This window comes from Zonotrichia leucophrys, chromosome 5 (genome assembly GCF_028769735.1).
Source record: "Zonotrichia leucophrys gambelii isolate GWCS_2022_RI chromosome 5, RI_Zleu_2.0, whole genome shotgun sequence".
Classification (NCBI taxonomy): Eukaryota; Metazoa; Chordata; class Aves; order Passeriformes; family Passerellidae; genus Zonotrichia; species Zonotrichia leucophrys.
In genome coordinates, this window is record NC_088175.1 from 43469671 (window position 1) to 43488415 (window position 18745).

Here is an 18745-nt window from a genome sequence, read left to right on the forward strand (position 1 = left end):
GTACAAAGTCAGCTATGGCTTTCTCTGTGAGGAAGGGAACACACAGTGAAAAGTTCTAATCAAGTGGAAGGAGACAACTTTCCATGCTGATGTTAAGAGTTTATGACTGTTGCCTGTTGATAATGCTCGTGGATAAGGTCAGTCTCTGCAAGGCAAAATGCAGACCCAGTGTGCTCTGGTTCACAGAGTTCTTTAACAGGTCTTCTGTGGTAAATGAAGCAAGAAGCCTGTTACATAAGCATTCTGCATTCAGGTTCAATTGGAAATGAACTGACAAAGTTTATAATATATATATATATATATATATATATTTTCAAAAAGACACTGGAACAAGTTAACCACGTGTCTGTGCAGCTGCTCTCCCCTCCTGTTTTCTGAAGATAAGTAAACCTGCCACAGTGAGCTGACATTCATGAGAGAGAACAAGTTGTGAACTGCTGACCTTCAGTCCAGAGAATTTTCAGGCCTTTTGGTGGAGGGGGAGAAAGAGAAGAAAGCTGTTGTGTGCCTTTCTGTTATTTGAAGTCCTAGGAGATCTGCAGATGTACTCATGAAACCTCCATGTGCCCCTGCACAAGATGCTCCTGTTCCAGTTCAAAGAATGTTGGTAGGACGATGTGTGTGTTGTGTCAGAAGTTTCTGTCTCTCGGCGGATTTTTTTGGGCCACTTGGTGGTCACTGATATTATTTGACTTGGTGTGGCATTCTCAGTTATTTGATGCATTTGTGCTCAGCGTGCCAGGCTCTGTATTTGAAGTGTGTTCATTTGAAAGATGGAAGATGGTTTGCCCAGTCACTGCTCCTTATACAACACTGACTTCTCTGTCTGCATGTGGGCAGTCCTTTTGGTGTCTGACTAGTCTTGCCATCTGCAATCACCACAAAGGTCACTTCTGGATGAGTGACAGGAGCTTTTTCTCAGCTACATGTTTTGAGCACAGAGAGATTGTGGAGAGGGTAGGAGAAAGTGATTTGATTGTGCTTTTTATGGCATGTGTTGAGTCGTGAGACTTAGAAATAAGGATGGACAACTGATCAAGGAGATCAGTTTGAATGTACAAGAGAAAGGTGACCATGGAAAAATATTTAAATCAATGGCAATAGAGAGCCTGATGCAGTCATCTAAAACATAGGGAAAAGGAGGGGGAGGACAGAGCCAAGATACAGCTCCTGAGGACTGAATAATCTCACGACACAACAGCATTCCAGCCTGCTGCTGTGGTGGGAGTGAGATGAGAGACAAGCAATTCTGTTTCATTGATGTTATTGTTCTCCCACTGTTTATTTATAATAGTGTGAGTTGTTGACCTGCAGTGTTTGGGTGTTTTCTCATCCATAGCATATCTTGAAATTTCCAGTTCTCCTCAGCAAAACCAGCAACATCTATCTTCACCTTGCAGACTCAAAAATATTTTGATCAGGCCTCTGATCTAGTCCAGCATTTAACCAAATACTTACTATTTTTTCCATTTGATTCCATGAACTCTGGATCTGATTTAAACAAGACTTAAGTAATTTTGGGATTCCAGTTCCTTTTTCCATGTTAGAGATCAAGACAATGACAGACCTTGGTCACTCTGAGCAATTTTGATATTTTTATGGTGCATGGTAAGTCTTGGACTTTTTCTTTTAGCTAGGTATTTTCTAGAAAAGGACTCCAGAATTTTTTATCAGTGTTTGAGTCCTGCTTATGCTATTTACTACTAGCTGCAAATTCCAAAGGCTCGGAATGGATACAGCCTGGGGTTGAGAATAATTTTGTGTGGTTTTGATTGTGGTTCAAAATGTGCACAGTAGAAAAGTGGCACCTATATGGAATTTGCTGACAACTCCAGCTTACACAAAAATAATTGGCCACTTTTAACTTTTTACATATTAATATCTTGATACATGTGCAAAAAAGAGGCAGTATGTGCTTTGTTCTTTTGCTTTAGCTTTTGTGCTGTTCTTATTTCCCAGTAAATGCTGATCTCGCATGTTTTGCTCTATGTTAGCAAAAATAATAGCCTTGAATTTAAATGCTTTGCTTTTCTGGAAATGGCCTTCTACTGGGTGAGTATAACCGAAGATGTAGGTCTGTATCATATGTGCCTTTGAAGCTAATTTGGAGGAACTGCATGTGTAGAGCCCTTGTTGTTTTGTAACCCATTTAGATGTTAAAGGACTGAAGTCAGGCACAGTCTTGAGCTATTTGTGCATTTCATTCAGGTTCATCAGTCAGTTGTCTCAGCATTCACCTGTTTTTAATGCAGCAGCAGTTTTTACTCATCAGTGCCTCTGTAAAACATCAAAATAGAGTATGTGACTGAAAATATTCACCAGCGAAAATAGTCTCTGTGTTTGAATCATGGCCTGGATGAACCACGTGTTTCCTTGTGGGAGAGTGAGGAAGCATAAATTTAGAGTATTGGGAGAACACATTCTTCAGCTTGATTGGAAACAAGAACAACAAAGTAGTTATGCCTGAATAAAAGCTGGCCTAAAGAGGAGAAAATTCAGGAGTGACATTTATTTTGCAAAATTTTCTCTGGCATTTTTATTTGGTGACGTGTTGGATTTTGTCTCATTTCCAGATGTGCCTTTGCAGGTTGGTAGGGGTGGAGTGTAAGTCCAATTCCTGTGTTGGTTAGCCTCTCTCTCAGTTTGTTTCCAACTTCCTCATCTGTTTCCAGGCTGCTTTGCCTGTAGAGCACCTGATTATCCAGATACTATGCAATCTTTGGGGGCAGTTCTGTCTTCAGATTTTGGGGTTGAGAGTTGTAAGTGGAGTTTCAGAATGTCAATTCAGTATTGTTCCAGTACTCCCTGGTCACCAGAGTTCTTTTAAGTATATGTGAACACTTTGCTAGCAGACTGCGTTTTTACTTTTTTTTTTTAAATTTAGAAGTGAGGCCAGGAATTGGGAGATTTTTTATGTTCTGACATGACTTTAGTTTTTGGCTGCAAATGTCAAGTGAGTTTAGCTTTTGTTTTGTTTTTACTGATTTGAATGCATGAAGACATGTGGTACCTAAATTAGGGCAGCAGAGGAGTTGCCAATCAGTAACGAAAATGCTCTGTCATATTAACTGTGTGGGTGCTTAATAATTTTCCATGATAATCCTCTGCTTTAAAGTACAAAAGAAAAGGGATTCCTACAGGGCCATTGTGTTCTTCTGCAGACAGGGAAATATGGCATCTTTTAAATAATGAAGAGATACTTCTCTCCTCTGGTGCCTTAATTCTGAGTAGATTATAATAACTATTCCTTCTTAAATATGGCTTTTCCTCTTTTGACATCAGAACACTTAAAAAGAGCATAATGTCACAGAAACAGAAGCTGAGGCACAAAAAATTAAATTGGCCCAACCAAGGTAAGCCAGCATGTCCACAAGGGAGTCAAGAATAAAATTCCCATTTCCCTAGTCCCAGGCCAAGGCTCTACCTTGTAGGCTAGTGGCTCTTGAGGATCATTTTGAGTTAATCTCACTGCCATTCTTTCCCCTCTCCGCTGATTGCTGTTTCCACTGCTCCTGCTTGCATAACCCATTTTCCAAACTCATCCCGAGTCCTTCTCATTTCCCACCTCCTGAGCTGCTGCCTTTCCTCCAGTCACCCACTTGCACTGACACCACCCCAGCAAAGCGTGGCCCCTGCTGAGCTGCTTTCCCTGGGCTTAAGCCTTGTGTGCTCTTGTGCTGCTGTGACTCACAGTCAGCAGCCTCTGCACAGGCTGTGTCATCCCTGCTAAGCCCTTTGAGTCCAGAGGCACTGCAGGTACCTCGGAATGACAGCTGAGCTAACACAAATGTAACATTTTGCCTTGTGCTGCCCAAGGAATCTCTAGCTTGGGCAGCAGGAAAAACGGTGGAAGCCTTGGAGCACGCACTTTCAATATTTGGTGTCTGGGGATGTTTGGACCTATTCTCTTGCATTAAGTTTTTTAAGTGTTCAGGTGAATGCTGAGAGTTGGAAACCTGGCTTTGCCAGGCTGAGACAGGGAAGATATCTTGTTATAGCGTTTGCTTTGTCAGATAACGAAAGTCAAGGGATGCAGTTCTGGACCTGTTTTTTAACATTCGGTTAAATTTGAATTCAAATATTGTTCTTGATTGCAAGTGAACATTTGTATTTCCCTAGGAGAAAAACTGGGCCCTTACAGTCCTAGATGAATGCAGAGGCTTTGGGAGTCCTGAACAGACAGGTATTTTATGCCCAAACTCAAGTAAGTCAGTGACTTAAAAATAACCTTCATCATTTAAGCATGTTTTCCTGAAGTGAAGGTAGTTTGTGTGTGAGCTCAGAGGCAAAGTTCCTTCCAGGATTTATGTGGAAAGCAGAAAAGTAGGTTGCTTTGTTTTGAAATTATGAAAGGGATATGCAAACTGGCAGAGTAATATCTTCAGGATATCTTTTTTGTAAGCAGCTTTGTGCTCAGTTCTTTTTTGAATGCTCTCGCCTTAGCCCTGCTTTCTGTCTTCTTTATTTCAGTCGGCTCATTTGTCCTAGCAGACATTTGTTTCAGTGATGTATTTTCTTTTTGGCCCTGAAACTTTAAGGAGAGAGGAGGCAATTTACATGAACAATCACTTTATCCAGATTAATGACTGCTGCACTTGACTGTTATCACAGTGGTTTTAGCTAGGGTTTTTTTTTTTTTTTGGAAGACTGAAAAAGCAGAAACCTCTTCTCAGAAATTTCTTCTGTCTGAAATTTCAGTTGTAGAGACACATCAGGTTGGTCCAGAAAAAATGAGTACCTTCATGCAGTCAGAGGAAAAGCTATATATGTAGAAGTTGTGGTTGAGCTTTAAATGTTAGCAATTAATAAACCACTAATTACGTACCAGTGGGTACAGATGAAGGGTCAGCACTGGTTCTTAGAGGTGGGAACTCGCTGCTAAAAGCTGAGTTTACAGAGGAGGAAGCACAGATGTTCTGGAAACAGGCAGAATATAACTGAGCTGCAAAATCAATTTCTGCTCTTGCAATGGTGTGAACTCAGGAGTAGCTGGTGGCATTACTGAAGCCTGAAGTCAGAATCTACCCACATGGATAGTTTTAATGCTTTCATAAAGATATGCACCTCCTATAGGGAGAGGGGGCAGGCATGAAGGAATTAATGTTTTAATCATAGTACCCAAGCAAAAGCTTCTTAACTGCAAGGCAGCTGGGACGATGTGGTAAATTTCCCTTAGGATTCAATGCAATAGCTTGTGAGATTTTCCACTTCTCATTTCCCTCTCACCTTGTGTTGTCAGAGCTGCTGCTGTTGTGCAAGGGGAACTCTGGGGTCAAACAGATCTTATGCTTTAGAGCATCTCTTGAAGGGCAGTGGATGGTTGTGTTTCTGAAGGGTTTATAGAAGTCACCCAGAAGACATGGTTACCTCAAATCAGACTAAGCAGAGAGGAGAACCCAAATGAAAACGAGAGTGAAGAATGTAAAATGTAGCCAGAGTGACAGTTGTCCAAACCTGTCCTCTAAGGCTCAGATAGATGCAAAGTGCAGTGGAAGGTGAAGACCTACATGGGATTTACAGGGCTGAATTGTTGGTATTCCTTATTGTAATGGAGAATTAGCACTGGGCCCTTCAGTCAGTGTTAAATAAAAAATGGAGTAGGTTAATCTATTTCTGGATTCCTAATACGTTATAAGAGGAAAAGTTGTTCATTAAGCAAATCCTGGATGAATCTGGATCTTACCTCTGGAGGTAAGAAATTTCATCTTCTGAGAATGACAGCATAGAAACAGTGTGAGAAAAATAGTTCTTGGGAGAAACTAAGCAGAAATCAAGTACCTAATGCTGTATCTAGGACTACAAAGGAGTTCTCTAATGCACAGCCTTTCCTCTATCCCTAAAACACAGCTTGAGGTCTTCCTTGTGTTTCTTTTGGAATAGAGTTTTGTGATGACAAGGTCCAGCTGCAGGTGGGGATTTTTTGTGTATAATTTAGCACTTACCAGAGCCATGAGTGTTTCTTCTGGGTTTTTTTTTTTGGGTTTAATCTCTACTTCGTCCAGACTATAGGGACATTATTCCTTTACATTTCCATTCCCATCAGTAGTTGCAGATGCTGTAGGTTGCCTAGAAGATTGCCAGCTTTTTTGAAGTTCCTCACATGAGGATAAAGGTGTGTATCCTTCCTTTATAGAAGTACTTTACCGAAAATGCTCAGGCAACTACAATGCTGTTGGCACATAGTCCATAGTGGTCATTTGTAGCATCTAAAATGAAACTTAATCCCATTGTGTTTCTCAGATCTTACTGGTGCATGTTTTGTGTGGCAAATCAAGTGTGACTCGGACGCGTGGATTTCTTTCCGTTTCGGATCAGGTGAAGTGGTGTGGCTCAGTGATGAACAAGTGAAGGACGGGGCCCAAAGAAGTAAGAAAAACTGAATTCATTTAATCAGCTAAAAAGACAAACATTTATTATTGTTGGGGAGGGAAAGGAAGATACCTAGATCATTATAGGGGTTTTTAATCTTCCCTTGTAAAATTACTAATGGTGTGAATTCTTTAGACATCAGTTGTATCAAGTGTTTGCAGGCTTCATTTATTATCTACTAACCAAAATTAGCATTGTAGAACCAAAGCAATACCAAGCTTTTCTCCTACATTTCTGTTGAGAACACTGTATTTATTCAAGATTTTAGAAGCAAGTCTCTGGAAACCCCTGATTGCTTCAGAAAAGGATTCCCCTTTACACTATACAGCAGGCACTGAAACCATGATACAAAATTTATTTTCATGCTAGAATTGTTTTGCATAACATTGTGCATGCATTTTACTCAGTACTAAATTGCATACAATGCTGTTGTCTTGTTTCTTAAACTTTGAGACCATTTATACTTGAGTATTTTCCTGATTTTGTACTATAAGTCCCAGTTTTAAAATAACACCTCTTTTGTTTAAAATTCATACTGATTACTTAATATGAACAATTTATGAAGGGTCTTTATGTTGGATCTATACATCAATAAAATACAACATAACCAGAGCTGGAAAATTACCAGCTGTTACTGTCAGGTCCGAAGGAAGGTCCCATGTGTCACAAGCATGCCAACAAAAACAGACAGGAAAAAGTTTTTCTTATTTTTATACACTTCTAGTTGGATTAAAAGTTCTTGATTTCCATGTTGGTGTGATGAACTGTGAAGGCGTGGTCAATATGACCGATGACTGCCTGATTGCACTTTTTAAAACCATTACTCTTTATCTTGTATACAAAAAGAAGCGATCCATAGCAAAGAAATGTACAGTTTTATAATGTTTTACATTTTCGCTACAACAATGTATGTAAAAGTAAAGAGCTTTGAAAGAAAATATATAACTTTGCTTTTTTTTTTCTTTTTTCTCCTTAATCATACATTTGCAGTATTTCTTGTGTGTGTGTTGTTTTGTTGGGTTTTTTTTGTTTTATGGTTTTTTTTTTTTCATTTTCATTTTTGTCTTCATGCAAGTCATGCTTTGGAACAAAAAAATAGATTAAAAAAAAAAAGAAAGATCTTCTACAGTTTTGTTACATTTTGGCCGTAGAAAAAGCCTGCATCTCTAGTACAACTCCAGAACCACGAAGAATCATCCATAAAACCTGCATGGAGCGAGTTAACTTTGTCCAAATGAGAAGGTCTTCTATGCCTGCACAGTTCCACAGAGATGTTTATTAGCCATCAATGTTCATCTCCATCTTGCCTTGTCAGGTCACTCTGACTGCCTCTGTTGGCATATATTTAGCAATGACTGGACTTTCTTTGCAAAGATCTGCATGTAAAGAATACAATCAGTACTTGAGCTTCTTCCCTGCGCTTTTCACATCAAGCTCGGCATCTTAGTGTTAAAGGAAGGAGGAAAAGGTGAGATAGCTACATGCAGAGGCAGCCATATTCTTCTTCAACAGGATTTTTTTTCCCATGCAGTCAGCCAGACTGAGACCTCTCTACAGTGTGTCTTAGTATTGCTTTCAGCTTAAAATAGGTGCCCATGCAAAGTTTCATCCTACTGTGCTTGTTTGCTCAAACTCCTGCAGGGTTCCTATGGCTCAAAAATATCCTGAGAAAAGCAAAATCTTCCATCGTTGGCATGTTTCAGCATCGACTAAACGCCTAACCCATTCCATACAGAGCCAGTAGATCCACCATTAGCCACAATAAGCATATACTAGCAGGATGCACCAGGAAGGAAGCTATCTGGTGCATCTACCCTTCATCCTATGTAGTGATACCATGCAGCACATATGGCCCACCAGTGCTACGCCAATGCCTGCCTATTGTCATCTGAGTGCTATTTAGGAGTGTTGTCACCTAAGCATCAGAAGTAACACCGTTTGCAGCGGGTGCTACTGTGAGACATTGCATCTTCAGACTTAGTCACCTGGACTATATGCAACATCGCATAGGCTAATTGAAAGTAAAGCTTTTTAGACCATTCTCTGCTACTGATCCATGCTACAAAATAGATGGGATGGGAGACCAAGAACGTCTCACTGGGCTAGGAGAGCTGTAGGGCGCAGACACTGAGGATAATCCTATCGCTTTTCCACTTATGCCAGCTATGCTGTTAAGGCTCCGTGACATTTCGTAACCTTCATTTAAAAGAAAAATGCAAAGTACAGCATTGGATCAATGACAGAATGGACTAAGAATGAGGTCAACATTGTAGCCAGTTCAATAGCATCTGCATGCACGGACATGCCGAGAGTAGTATCGCTTGCAACATGACTCAGAAGGCCGTTGGAATACAGAAAAAATTTAAAATATATACATTTAAAAAAAAATTCATCATTTCTCAAGATGGTCAGGCTATGTAATTGATCCTACAGGCAGCAACATGGTTGTACCCTAAAAAAAAGAAGAGTCAGTGGGAGGGATTTTCTATGTCTCTGTCATACACTCACACATACCTCTCCCTTCCACTTCATGCATTGTGACCTCAGGCAAAATTAAGGTTTGTGATATCTTTGTGGGGCAGGAGGGGGACAAGGCAGCAAAATCCATAGAATTGAATGTGTTGCTGTAGAGATACTACTCCTTTGTTCTCAGCGTTAAAAAAAAAAGAAAATAAAAAGAAAGAAAAAAAAAAATTGCATGCATTCAGTTTCCCTCCCTCCCTCCCCCCTTCTTTTTCAAGCATGCACGTAAACAGCAAGTGTACAGAGAGTTGCACAAACTATGGATGAAATTCTGTTGGAACAACAATTAAGATGCTCTCAACATGTTTCAAACAGGCCAACAATATGCTGACGTATATTACTCTTTAGCCAACCAGCCTCTGTTTCATTCAGGAACGAGAGGAGGTTGCAGTGCATCGTGAAAACCATACATTCCCCATCCCAAAGGATGTGCCATTTGGAGTGTTCCCCTGATCCACTGGAACCACCTGAACTCGCCCAGGCTGAATGAACACGGCCAATGCTTATCCAATACAGAATCAAGTAAAACGCTTTGCTACAAAGGTAAATTTTAGAGAATATACTTTCATATGAAAGTCTTGTGGTCCTACTATATCTTTGTTGATGATAAGCTTTAGACTTATAAACACATACGCTATCTATAACTGGCATTTACTATAACTATTGCCCATCATACAATGGCACATGGGAATTCCATACTCCATACTCAGTGTATGGTTATGTCATACAATCTTTGCAGTTTTAAAATATTGACTCTATCTTATACTATATACAGTACACCAGTGGTAAACACTGATTTGAAGAGAGTGAGTTCTTTTCCAATTTTCCCATTCCTTTGATGCATATAGATGTAGATCTAATTTTGGGTTTGTATGGTTGCCTCACATTAAATTATTTAAGCAAAACAGTCTCTTTTAAGAAGGGAATGCTTTTTTAATGGGATTTTACTTCAGTTGCTAAATAGATTGTTCTGGCCATTAGCAAGCTACTTCTGAGAGGTTCATACCTGTCAGAAGTCTGAGAAACTAACTAATAATGATTTATTTATGAAAGGATTTTAGATGGATTATTTTCTGATTTTAAGAAACCTGTGCCAACAGATGTCCGTGCTTTTCTTTCTCTCTTGAACTAACCAGCTGTGAATGTCCAAACATTTCATTTTAGTGCTCTGTTAAGGTCACCAAATAATAATTTCTTATTTTCTTGAGTATGTTTTGCTTTTGTGTTTTATCACTTCTGTCTGCCACCTCCAAGACTGTGCTCCTCAGAGTCTGGTAAGCTCTGTGAGCTTTCCAAGTGGCAAACCTTCATTGCTAGGATACATTAATTGGTCTGTCCTTATGGGATGGGCTAATTTAAGGACATAGTAGAACATCCTCCACTAAAGCTTCCTGCACCAGCTGGGGTGGAAGACTCGACTGCCTAGCATATCTGCACGGGGTAGTTACAGCTCCTCAGGCTTTTCTTTCTGAAAGAAATAGGTTAGAAACTCCAAATGCAGACATCAGGTGGTGGTTTCCAGCCCAAACGTGCATCTCTACAGCAAGCGCACTATCGCGTGCTACAGCTAAGCTGACTTTCTCTTAGTTATTTAAACCGGTTGCTAGCTACGTAGTACAGGGCCCCAGCTACATACCCTTTCTTATTCCTCCATCAGGCGGGCAGGGATATTCCCCGGTTGATAAGAGGAAGCAGGGTCCATATCTCTCCCGAGTGCCAGAGCGGGTAAAGGGCAGGCCCTCATCAGGCGTAATAGCCTGGTCTATGTGGGGACAGTCTTCGTTTGCCAGCGCCGCCTTGGCCACCTCACCATTCAGTTTCGAATCTTCAAACATATAAGCAGAAGGCTATTGAAACACTATGCACTGTTTATTAGAGTTCAGGTGCAAATTAAGGGTTCACAGCTAAAGACTTCTATAGCGACACTCTAAAAGGTAGCACATCTGTCCTAGACACTGCGTTCGTGTGCACTGCACCAAAATAAAATAAAGTCTGTTAAGTGGGAGGAGAAACAAAAGATGATCCCGTTAGGTGTGACAGCAGCCACCTGTACGTCCGCACTGAGGGGCCCTTTCAGAAAGGGGCGTGCAGTGGTTCCTAGTCCTGCGAGCAGAAGACCGCGTTAGAAATCAGAGTATGTTTTTGCATGACATTGGATGGTGCATGGATGACCTGTTTGTCATGGAGCCTACTGTCGCTCAGAGCTCTGGAGAGGCAGTGGACTGAGAGTTGTTTGAGTATTTGAGTATATTCTGGTTGTGCTGGTTTACACCCATGTGCGGTATTACTGAGGGGGAAATTCCTGCTCTTCCCCTCCCCAAAATTTACCCAGATGGTTTTATAGCATCTCCAGTATCAGTCATGCAGAATGGCTGTACACATTTTAGACACACAGAATACGCTACTATGGAAATACGACAGCAGAACGTGGATTTAAAGAAAACCCAATCCATTTTCTGATGTTCTCCTCTGAAACACATAGAGTATTTGCAATGCCAGCACAGGACACTACATACACAAAACACTACAGCAGGCCATGAATTTGGAAACTAGATAGAGTAAAATTTACTCTTGGCTGTAAATAGCGACAATAGGTTGTCAGATTTGCCCATTTTGCTCCACACATTCCCATGAGGATAGACTGAGAATCATATGTTTTCTCTGTGCGACTGGGTTTTACATTTATAAAACAATTTAAAGTGCTAAAAATCCTAAAGTGTAGGATTTTTTTTGGGTTTTAAAGTGCAAATTAGTGTATTGAGAATATACTCGAAATATGGCACAGCTCAATATGAGTATTTTGGTTGAAGGGAAGGAAAAACAGTCAAAATGTGCTTTCTGAAGCTCCACAAATGCCGAGATATGTTAACTGAGCAGTACTGGCAGCATCCTACACCTCGGTTGCACAATGCTTATTACCTAGACACTGTAAGGCAATGGGTGATCCTGCAAGTCTTTAAGGAAAGAAATTCAGTGGATAGATTTAATTTTGGTTCCCATTCTACATTCATGTACTGGCTTGTTCTAAATGCTATATAATATCATCGTTTAATTTGCAATTGTTTTGAAGCCAGCTAATAAAACAAGCCTCAAAGAAAAAAAAATACAGTTAGGTAGGGTTTGAAGGTATGATTTTGATCATCTGATGGACAACAGATAGGTAGAAGGCAGAAGCATTTTCAAGTTATGTTTCTTACTTTACATACACACACACACACACACACACAGGTGTACATGACACGCACTGTGCACCTATCATGCACTAGTAATTGCATTCTAGGCCTTTATTTTTCTTCTATTTAGATGTCACTGGCTTGTCACAACATAAACTGTCGTTGCTGCACATCTCACCTCTGCCTCCATTTTTCTTTGTGTAGTATCAGCCAATTTTTTCCCCTGAGAGGGATGTAGTAATGTTTTGTTTTGTTCTGTGAGCAATGAAATAATTAGGTCTCTCAACACATTTAAAAATGTGGCAAAAGCTGTAGGGGCGTTTTAATACTTGTAGACACTAATTTCAATAGGATTCTAGAGTTTTAAGGTTTCACTGTGTTGCAATTTCTTTCTGTTCATAATAATCACTGCTATTTAATACCACTCTGAACAAAAACCTGGCATGGCTGCCATAGAAACCGTGACACTGCAGGAACTGAGCCATGCGTTTAAAAATCACTTAACTGTGTTTGGGGAGAGCTGCAGTCCTCCTGAGGAGGAGCAAGAACTGGGCTGCTTCATAAGCCTCTACTGCTACAAGCTGGTAGCTCTAATCCTGAAATGAGGCAGCTGAGTCAGCAGAGCTCTGCACTGAAATCTCCGAGACACCCACTGCTGCTCCTGAGCCCAGGTTTGCAAATGAAATTCTTGGTGATCAAGGGCAAATTGATCCATTCAGGAGCTCAAAACAAGTCTGAGCAGAGTGGTTGTGGGTCAGGCTGCTCACTGGTAACAGCCATTGATTCTTTTGGGAGCAGCTTGCAGGCTCTGTTGTGCTTGAATGGCAACAAAATTGACCTTCTTCAAATTAATTTATTAAATTGCATTATAAATCTCTAGTAGCTTGAGCTGGAACTTGCTCTTACAGCCTCTTCAGGGTCCCTTAGCGCTGATGATTTTTCCTCTATGCTTGTTAAAATTCCACAACCTTGTTATTTTATTTCCATTCAAGAGGAAGAGAACAGAGTAGCTGGAGATGTGGGCAAATTACTGAACTATCCTATTCATGTCCCTTGAACATTACAGTCACAGGCCATGCCTTAGGGATTACATTCTGGATAGCCATGCTAATCCACAATGACAACTTGGGTGAATATTTAGGAAGCAGAGAAATTGCCAACACAGAACACTGCATCTATTGCTGGTGTATGTAAGTAAGTGCTAAGTAGAGTAGTTGTGTTCCAAACCACTGGCTACAGTACCTAATTCTCTGGAGGTGTGTGGATTAGTCTGTTAAAGGAGTAAAGGAAACATAAACATCACTGATGCCATCAGTCCACGGTTAGAAGTTCCCGTTGTTTTACCTAGCAGATTGACATGCTGAACAATTTTAGGAATAAGGTCTAAAGATGGAATGAAATTACATTATTTCAGGTTGATTTCTTCAATTTCTATTTGCATGTTTGCTTTTTCCAAGACTGACCCTGTGTTTGAGAAGTGCAGATAAAGAAAAACTATGCAAGCATTGCTGTCTGGTGACTCTGAGTCCAGTTATACTAATGACAACTATTTCCAGATGCTTAAAACTTCTAAGGATTGATTTTGGCCAAACAAACTTGTGAGTCCTTCCATCCCTGCTAGCAGAATCTGAATTAGGCTCATACAGCATTTTTGTTCTTTAGGTTCTGTTCTATGAAGAGAAGTCAATATAATCATCTCTGTTTTACAGATGGGTAAAACTACCATGCAGTGAGGTGACTTGCCTACTGCTATGTAAGAGGTTATTTACAACAAAATCTTCTGACTCTCAGCTTGACACTTTATCTCCCTAATTGTCCTATCTGTGAATACCTAGCAAACTGCACCAGCTCAAAACATTCTCCTGCAGATATTTGGCTGAAAGGGTGAAAAAAATATTCAGCATATTTCCCAGGTGAATAATTTGTGTCACAACTACATCATTTGTGTGGTTTCCACTTTCTTTTTTTTTTTCCCTATCTCATCCCTCTTCATTTGTAGAAAAGTACATAAAAATGCCTTGTGTGTTTCCAAGCAAATGCTGGATTTCAAAATGGGGGGAAAGAATTCTGAAAAATATCTCTACTTAGGAGAACTGCTGGATTTTGCATTAGCGTACTCTGCTTATTGTGGAGAAGCACAGTAGAGCTGCCCATGTACCTGCTGCTCCATTACTCATGTCTTTTGCCACAGCAAAAGGTTGTAAATTGTTACAGTGGTTTTACCAGTGCTGCTGGTTTTGATTATAATCAAGAGTCTGACACTGACTCTCCAACTATTTGAATTGCACCTTATGTTCAGAGTATCAGTGGACATAATTGTATGATACGTTTATTGACCTCAATCTATGCTTAGAAATGTGGCACTTGTGCTGAAATGGTTCCTGCATGGGGAAAGTCACCCCAGTCCTCTTCCCTGAAGCAAACACTGCCATTCTCCAACAGCTGCCAAGAAACAAGTTCATGGCCTACCCTGTAGGTATTGTCAGAAGTTATGTTGGTGTCAGGGGTGGTGGCAATTCTCCCTGCTTCATCTCAGGATCATAGCTGTGCCCCCAAACCCCCAGGCCTTCCTCTCCCATGTGTTTACAGACCTGTGCAGTGGTCACTTATTCCAAAGACTGGATGAGTTGAAAGGTACTCTCAGAGGGAATAATTTTCAGTGTTTACAGGATCACTCTGGCTGAAACAGGGTGGAGAGAAACCCCACAATCCACAGCAAGGTATCTGAGCATAGTCACCCACGAGTCAATGTCTGAACACACGCACAGTCACAGATTTGTCCACATTCTGCTAAAGAAAATGGGGTTTTCTCAGCTCTAGATCAGGAACAGAGCAAATAGGAGACTTAGTTTTGGGGTTTTTTTGTCAAATGAGGTGACTGGCAATTTCCTCCAGAAGAACAGAGAAAGTGTTGCTCCTACCCTTGTTTAAAGATTGAAAGAGATAAGGACAGAGCTTGAGTACCTACAGCTTTCCTGAACAGACATTGGGTGACTTCAGAGCTTGTTTTGAGGGAAGGGTTTGACAGGCAGGAGCAGCTGAGAACAGGGCCAGGAAAGTAAGTTTCTTGAAAGATGAAGATCTTGCCATTATTACTGTTTGTGGATAGTCCCACTCCTGATCAACTGAGTGTCGTTTGGTTCTTTCTCAGAACATGAGGGTCATTTTCATTTAAAATGTGCCATTAATGTTTACAGTAGCTGCCTGAGGAGTTTTATGAAGAAGGATCTCCATGAGATTCCCTAAGAGCAGAGATCTTTAATCCAGCTGGCTCCCTGAAGAAAATATTGGTATGTGTTCCACAAATTAATTACTCTTCTGTATTTCAGTCCTGTCATACTCTCCTGGTGATGTAAAAGGGTTGTTACTGTGGCAAACATTATCTGTGTCATACTCTGCTGGCAATGGGGAATTCTTCTTGAGAAGATGGGTTTCCCTGGCTTTTGAGATCGTGACAGAAAGCTACAGGAGCAGGGGTGGCACAGCTGAGGTGAGGGTGGAGAATTGCTGTGCTCTAGCTTTTCTTAGCTACAAGGCTCTTATCTGGAAGTGGGAAGTAGAGCAGCCGTGAGGCTGCTGGAGGACAGATTTTCCCAGCTGTCTTTTTCTTAAGAAAAAAAAAAAAGGCAAGGATTTTACATTCTTTTTTGCATCCTGGTTTTGCAGCAGCACTTTTGCCTGATAATTCTTGTGTTAAGCAATGATTACGATTAAATTAGGAGTAGGAATTCAAGTATTCAAAGATATTTACTTTCATTTGTGGAGGAGTTAAGAGCTGCTTGCTATCTGAAAATATCCATTGACTTTATATCCCTAGATTTTACTTCCCTAGTCAGCCAGCTAGAGAATATACCTCACTGGACCTGTTGTTTGTGAACAGAGAAGGGCTTGTGGGTGACGTTATGGTTGGAGGCATCTTGGGCACAGGAATCATGAAATGATACAGTTTTTGATTCCTAGAGAGTAAGAAAGGGGGGTCAGCAGAACTGCTACCTTAAACTTCTTGAGGCAGACATTAGGAGCCTGGTTGACAGAGTCCCTTGGGAGGCAATCCTGAAGGGTAAAGAAGTCAGGAAGGCTGGACATTTTTCAATAAGGAAATGCTAAAGGCACGGGAAAAAGCTGTCCCTGTGTGCCAAAGAGTGAGCTGGTGAAAGGAGACCAGCCTGGCTGAACAGAGAACTTTGGCTGGAACTCAGGAAAAAACAGGGTTACTTTCACCTTTGGAAGAGGGGGTAGGCAGCTCAGGATGACTACAGGGATGTCATGAGATCAGGCAGGGTGAAAATTTAAGGGGCCAAAGGCCAACTAGAACTCAATCTGGCTATTGCCATAAAAGATAATAAAAATCTTTCTATAAATACATTAGCAACAAAAGGAGAGCTAAGTAGAATCTCCATCCTTTATTGGATGTAGGAGGGATATATGACAGAGGGTGACGAAAAGACAGAGGGTGACGAAAAGGCTGAGCTATGTAACACCTTTTTTGTCACAGTCTTTAATAGTCAGGCCAGTTTTATTCTGGTACTCAGTCCCCTGAGCTGAAAGACAGAGATGGGGAGCAGAATTAATCTCCCATAATCCAAAGGGAAATGGTCCGTGAGCATTAAGACACAAGTTTTCAGGCCAGAGGGGTCCACCCAAAGGTACTGAGGGAGCTCGTGGAATGGCTTACCAAGGCACTTTCCATCCTTTATCAGCAGAACTGGTGCACTGGAGAGGTTGCAAATGTGACACTGAGTTACAAGAATGGCCAGAAGGAGGATCTGGGGAACTTCAGGCCTGTCAGCCTGACCTTGGTACCTGGGAAAGTCACTGAGCAGATTGTCCTGAGTGCCATCCTGTGGCACATGAAGGACAACCAGGAGATCAGGCCTAGCCAGCACAGATTTAGGAAACACAGATCCTGCTTGGCCAACCTGATCTCCTTCTATACCAAGGTGACCCACTTAATGGATGAGAGAAAGGTTTTCCATAGCATTCTTCTAGAGAAATTGTGTGCTCATAACCTGGAAAAGTGCACTGTTCATTGGGTAAAACACTGTCTGGATGGCTGAGCCCAGAGTCTGGGGATGAGTGGATTCCATCCAGCTGGCAGCCGATGCCAATGATGCTCCCCACGGCTCAGTGCTGGGCCCAGTCCTGTTCAAAATCTTGATTAGTTTTCTGGATGAGGGCATGGAGGGCAGCCTCAGTCAGCTGCAGACACACCAGGCTGGCTGGCAGTGCTGACCTGCTGCAGGGCAGGAAGGCTCTGCAGAGGGATCTGGACAGGCCGGAGCAATGGCTGAGGCCCGGCTGTGTGAGGGTCAGCCAGGCCAAGGGCCGGGGCCTGGCCTTGGGCACAACAGCCCCAGACAGGGCCACAGGCTGGGGCACAGGGGCTGGGACCCTGCTGGGCAGAAACGACCTGGGGGTGCTGCTGACAGCAGCTGAACATGAGCCAGCGGTGCCCAGGGGGCCAAGAAGGCCGAGGGCACCCTGGCCTGGATCAGCCATAGTACTGCCAGCAGGACCAGGCAGGGATTGTCCCCCTGTGCTGGTGAGGCCACACCTTGAATCCTGTGTCCAGTTCTGGGCCCCTCACTGCAGGAAAGACATTGAGGGGCTGGAGTGAGTCCAGAGAAGGGAAATGGGGCTGGTGGAGGGTCTGGGGCACAAATCCTGTGAGGAGAGGCTGAGGGAGCTGGGGGTGTTCGGCCTGGAGAAAAGGCTCAGGGGAGACCTCACCGCTCTCTGCAACTGCCTGTAAGGAGGCTGGAGCCAGGTGTGTGTTGATCTTCTCCCAGTAAGAAGTAATAGGACAGAAGTAAATAGCCTCAAGTTGCAGCTGGAGAGGTTTAGATTGAATATCAGGAAACATTTCTTCACCAAAAGGGTTGTCCAGCGTTGGAACAGGCTGTCCAGGGCAGTGGTCAGGTTGCCATCCCCAGGGTTATTTAAAAGTTGTGTGGGTGTGTCACTTTGGAACATGGTTTAGTGGTGGACTTGCAGTGCTGGGTTAGAGATTGGACTTGATGACCTTAAAGACCTTTTTCAACCTAAAGAATTGTGTTATTCAGTGATTTCTCTTTGAGATGTTGCATGGAAAGGTAGTACTTACAGTTAAATTCCCAACTCTCTTGAGTTTCTTGAAGTCAAATTCCACTTGTGTTAGCAAGTGTTTCTGTTTTAGTTGCCTGGAGAGTGTTTACTCTGCATTAATATTCATTGTCCACTCATCAATTGCATCAGTATAAATTACTGTATTCTTTTATGCTGGACTGCATGGAAACTCTGCTGTGCTTCTTCACTTATTAAGAGGGGGTCAGAGCATAACAGCAAATCAGGTAGTAAAGGAACTTCACCCTGAGACAAATAAACTTTTCTTGAGTTGGTACATGACTATAGTGACTTCTGAGTTCCTGACAATTAAGAATAAGCAATAAGCTTCGTGCTGTCCCTCTGGAAAGGGATCAGAATGTCTATCAGCTACTTTTTACCATTCTTTAAAACTAGTTTATGGGAGTAATTGGGGAAGATTGTAAAACAAAATGCTTTGCTCATGACATCATTCAGCAAAGTAACAATTATACTTCTGTGCCAGACAATCTTAGGCTACAGAAATCAATTTTACAGGCTACAGAGCTTCATGCAGGATTAAGCAATGTGAATCCCATGGGTGGGGGCTCATTTTTCTT

At 41.7% G+C, this 18745-nt stretch overlaps 1 protein-coding gene across 4 annotated transcripts in view; it reads right to left on the reverse strand.

Moving 5' to 3' along the window:
* Positions 1 to 18745, reverse strand: part of KCNC1 (potassium voltage-gated channel subfamily C member 1) — a 123347-nt gene that overhangs the window by 11048 nt on the left and 93554 nt on the right. The window contains exons 3-4 of one of the 4 annotated variants that reach the window (XM_064714892.1): positions 10529 to 10717; positions 6447 to 8565 (exon numbers count right to left, since the gene is read on the reverse strand). The exons of 1 other annotated variant lie outside the window; for it this stretch is intronic. In XM_064714892.1, coding sequence (XP_064570962.1) covers positions 8429 to 8565; positions 10529 to 10717 — 326 coding nt within the window. In that variant the 3' untranslated portion in view covers positions 6447 to 8428. Of the gene's footprint in view, positions 1 to 6446; positions 8566 to 10528; positions 10718 to 18745 lie in introns of those variants that run through there. 2 more of the 4 variants (XM_064714893.1, XM_064714891.1) reach the window with 2 other exon arrangements.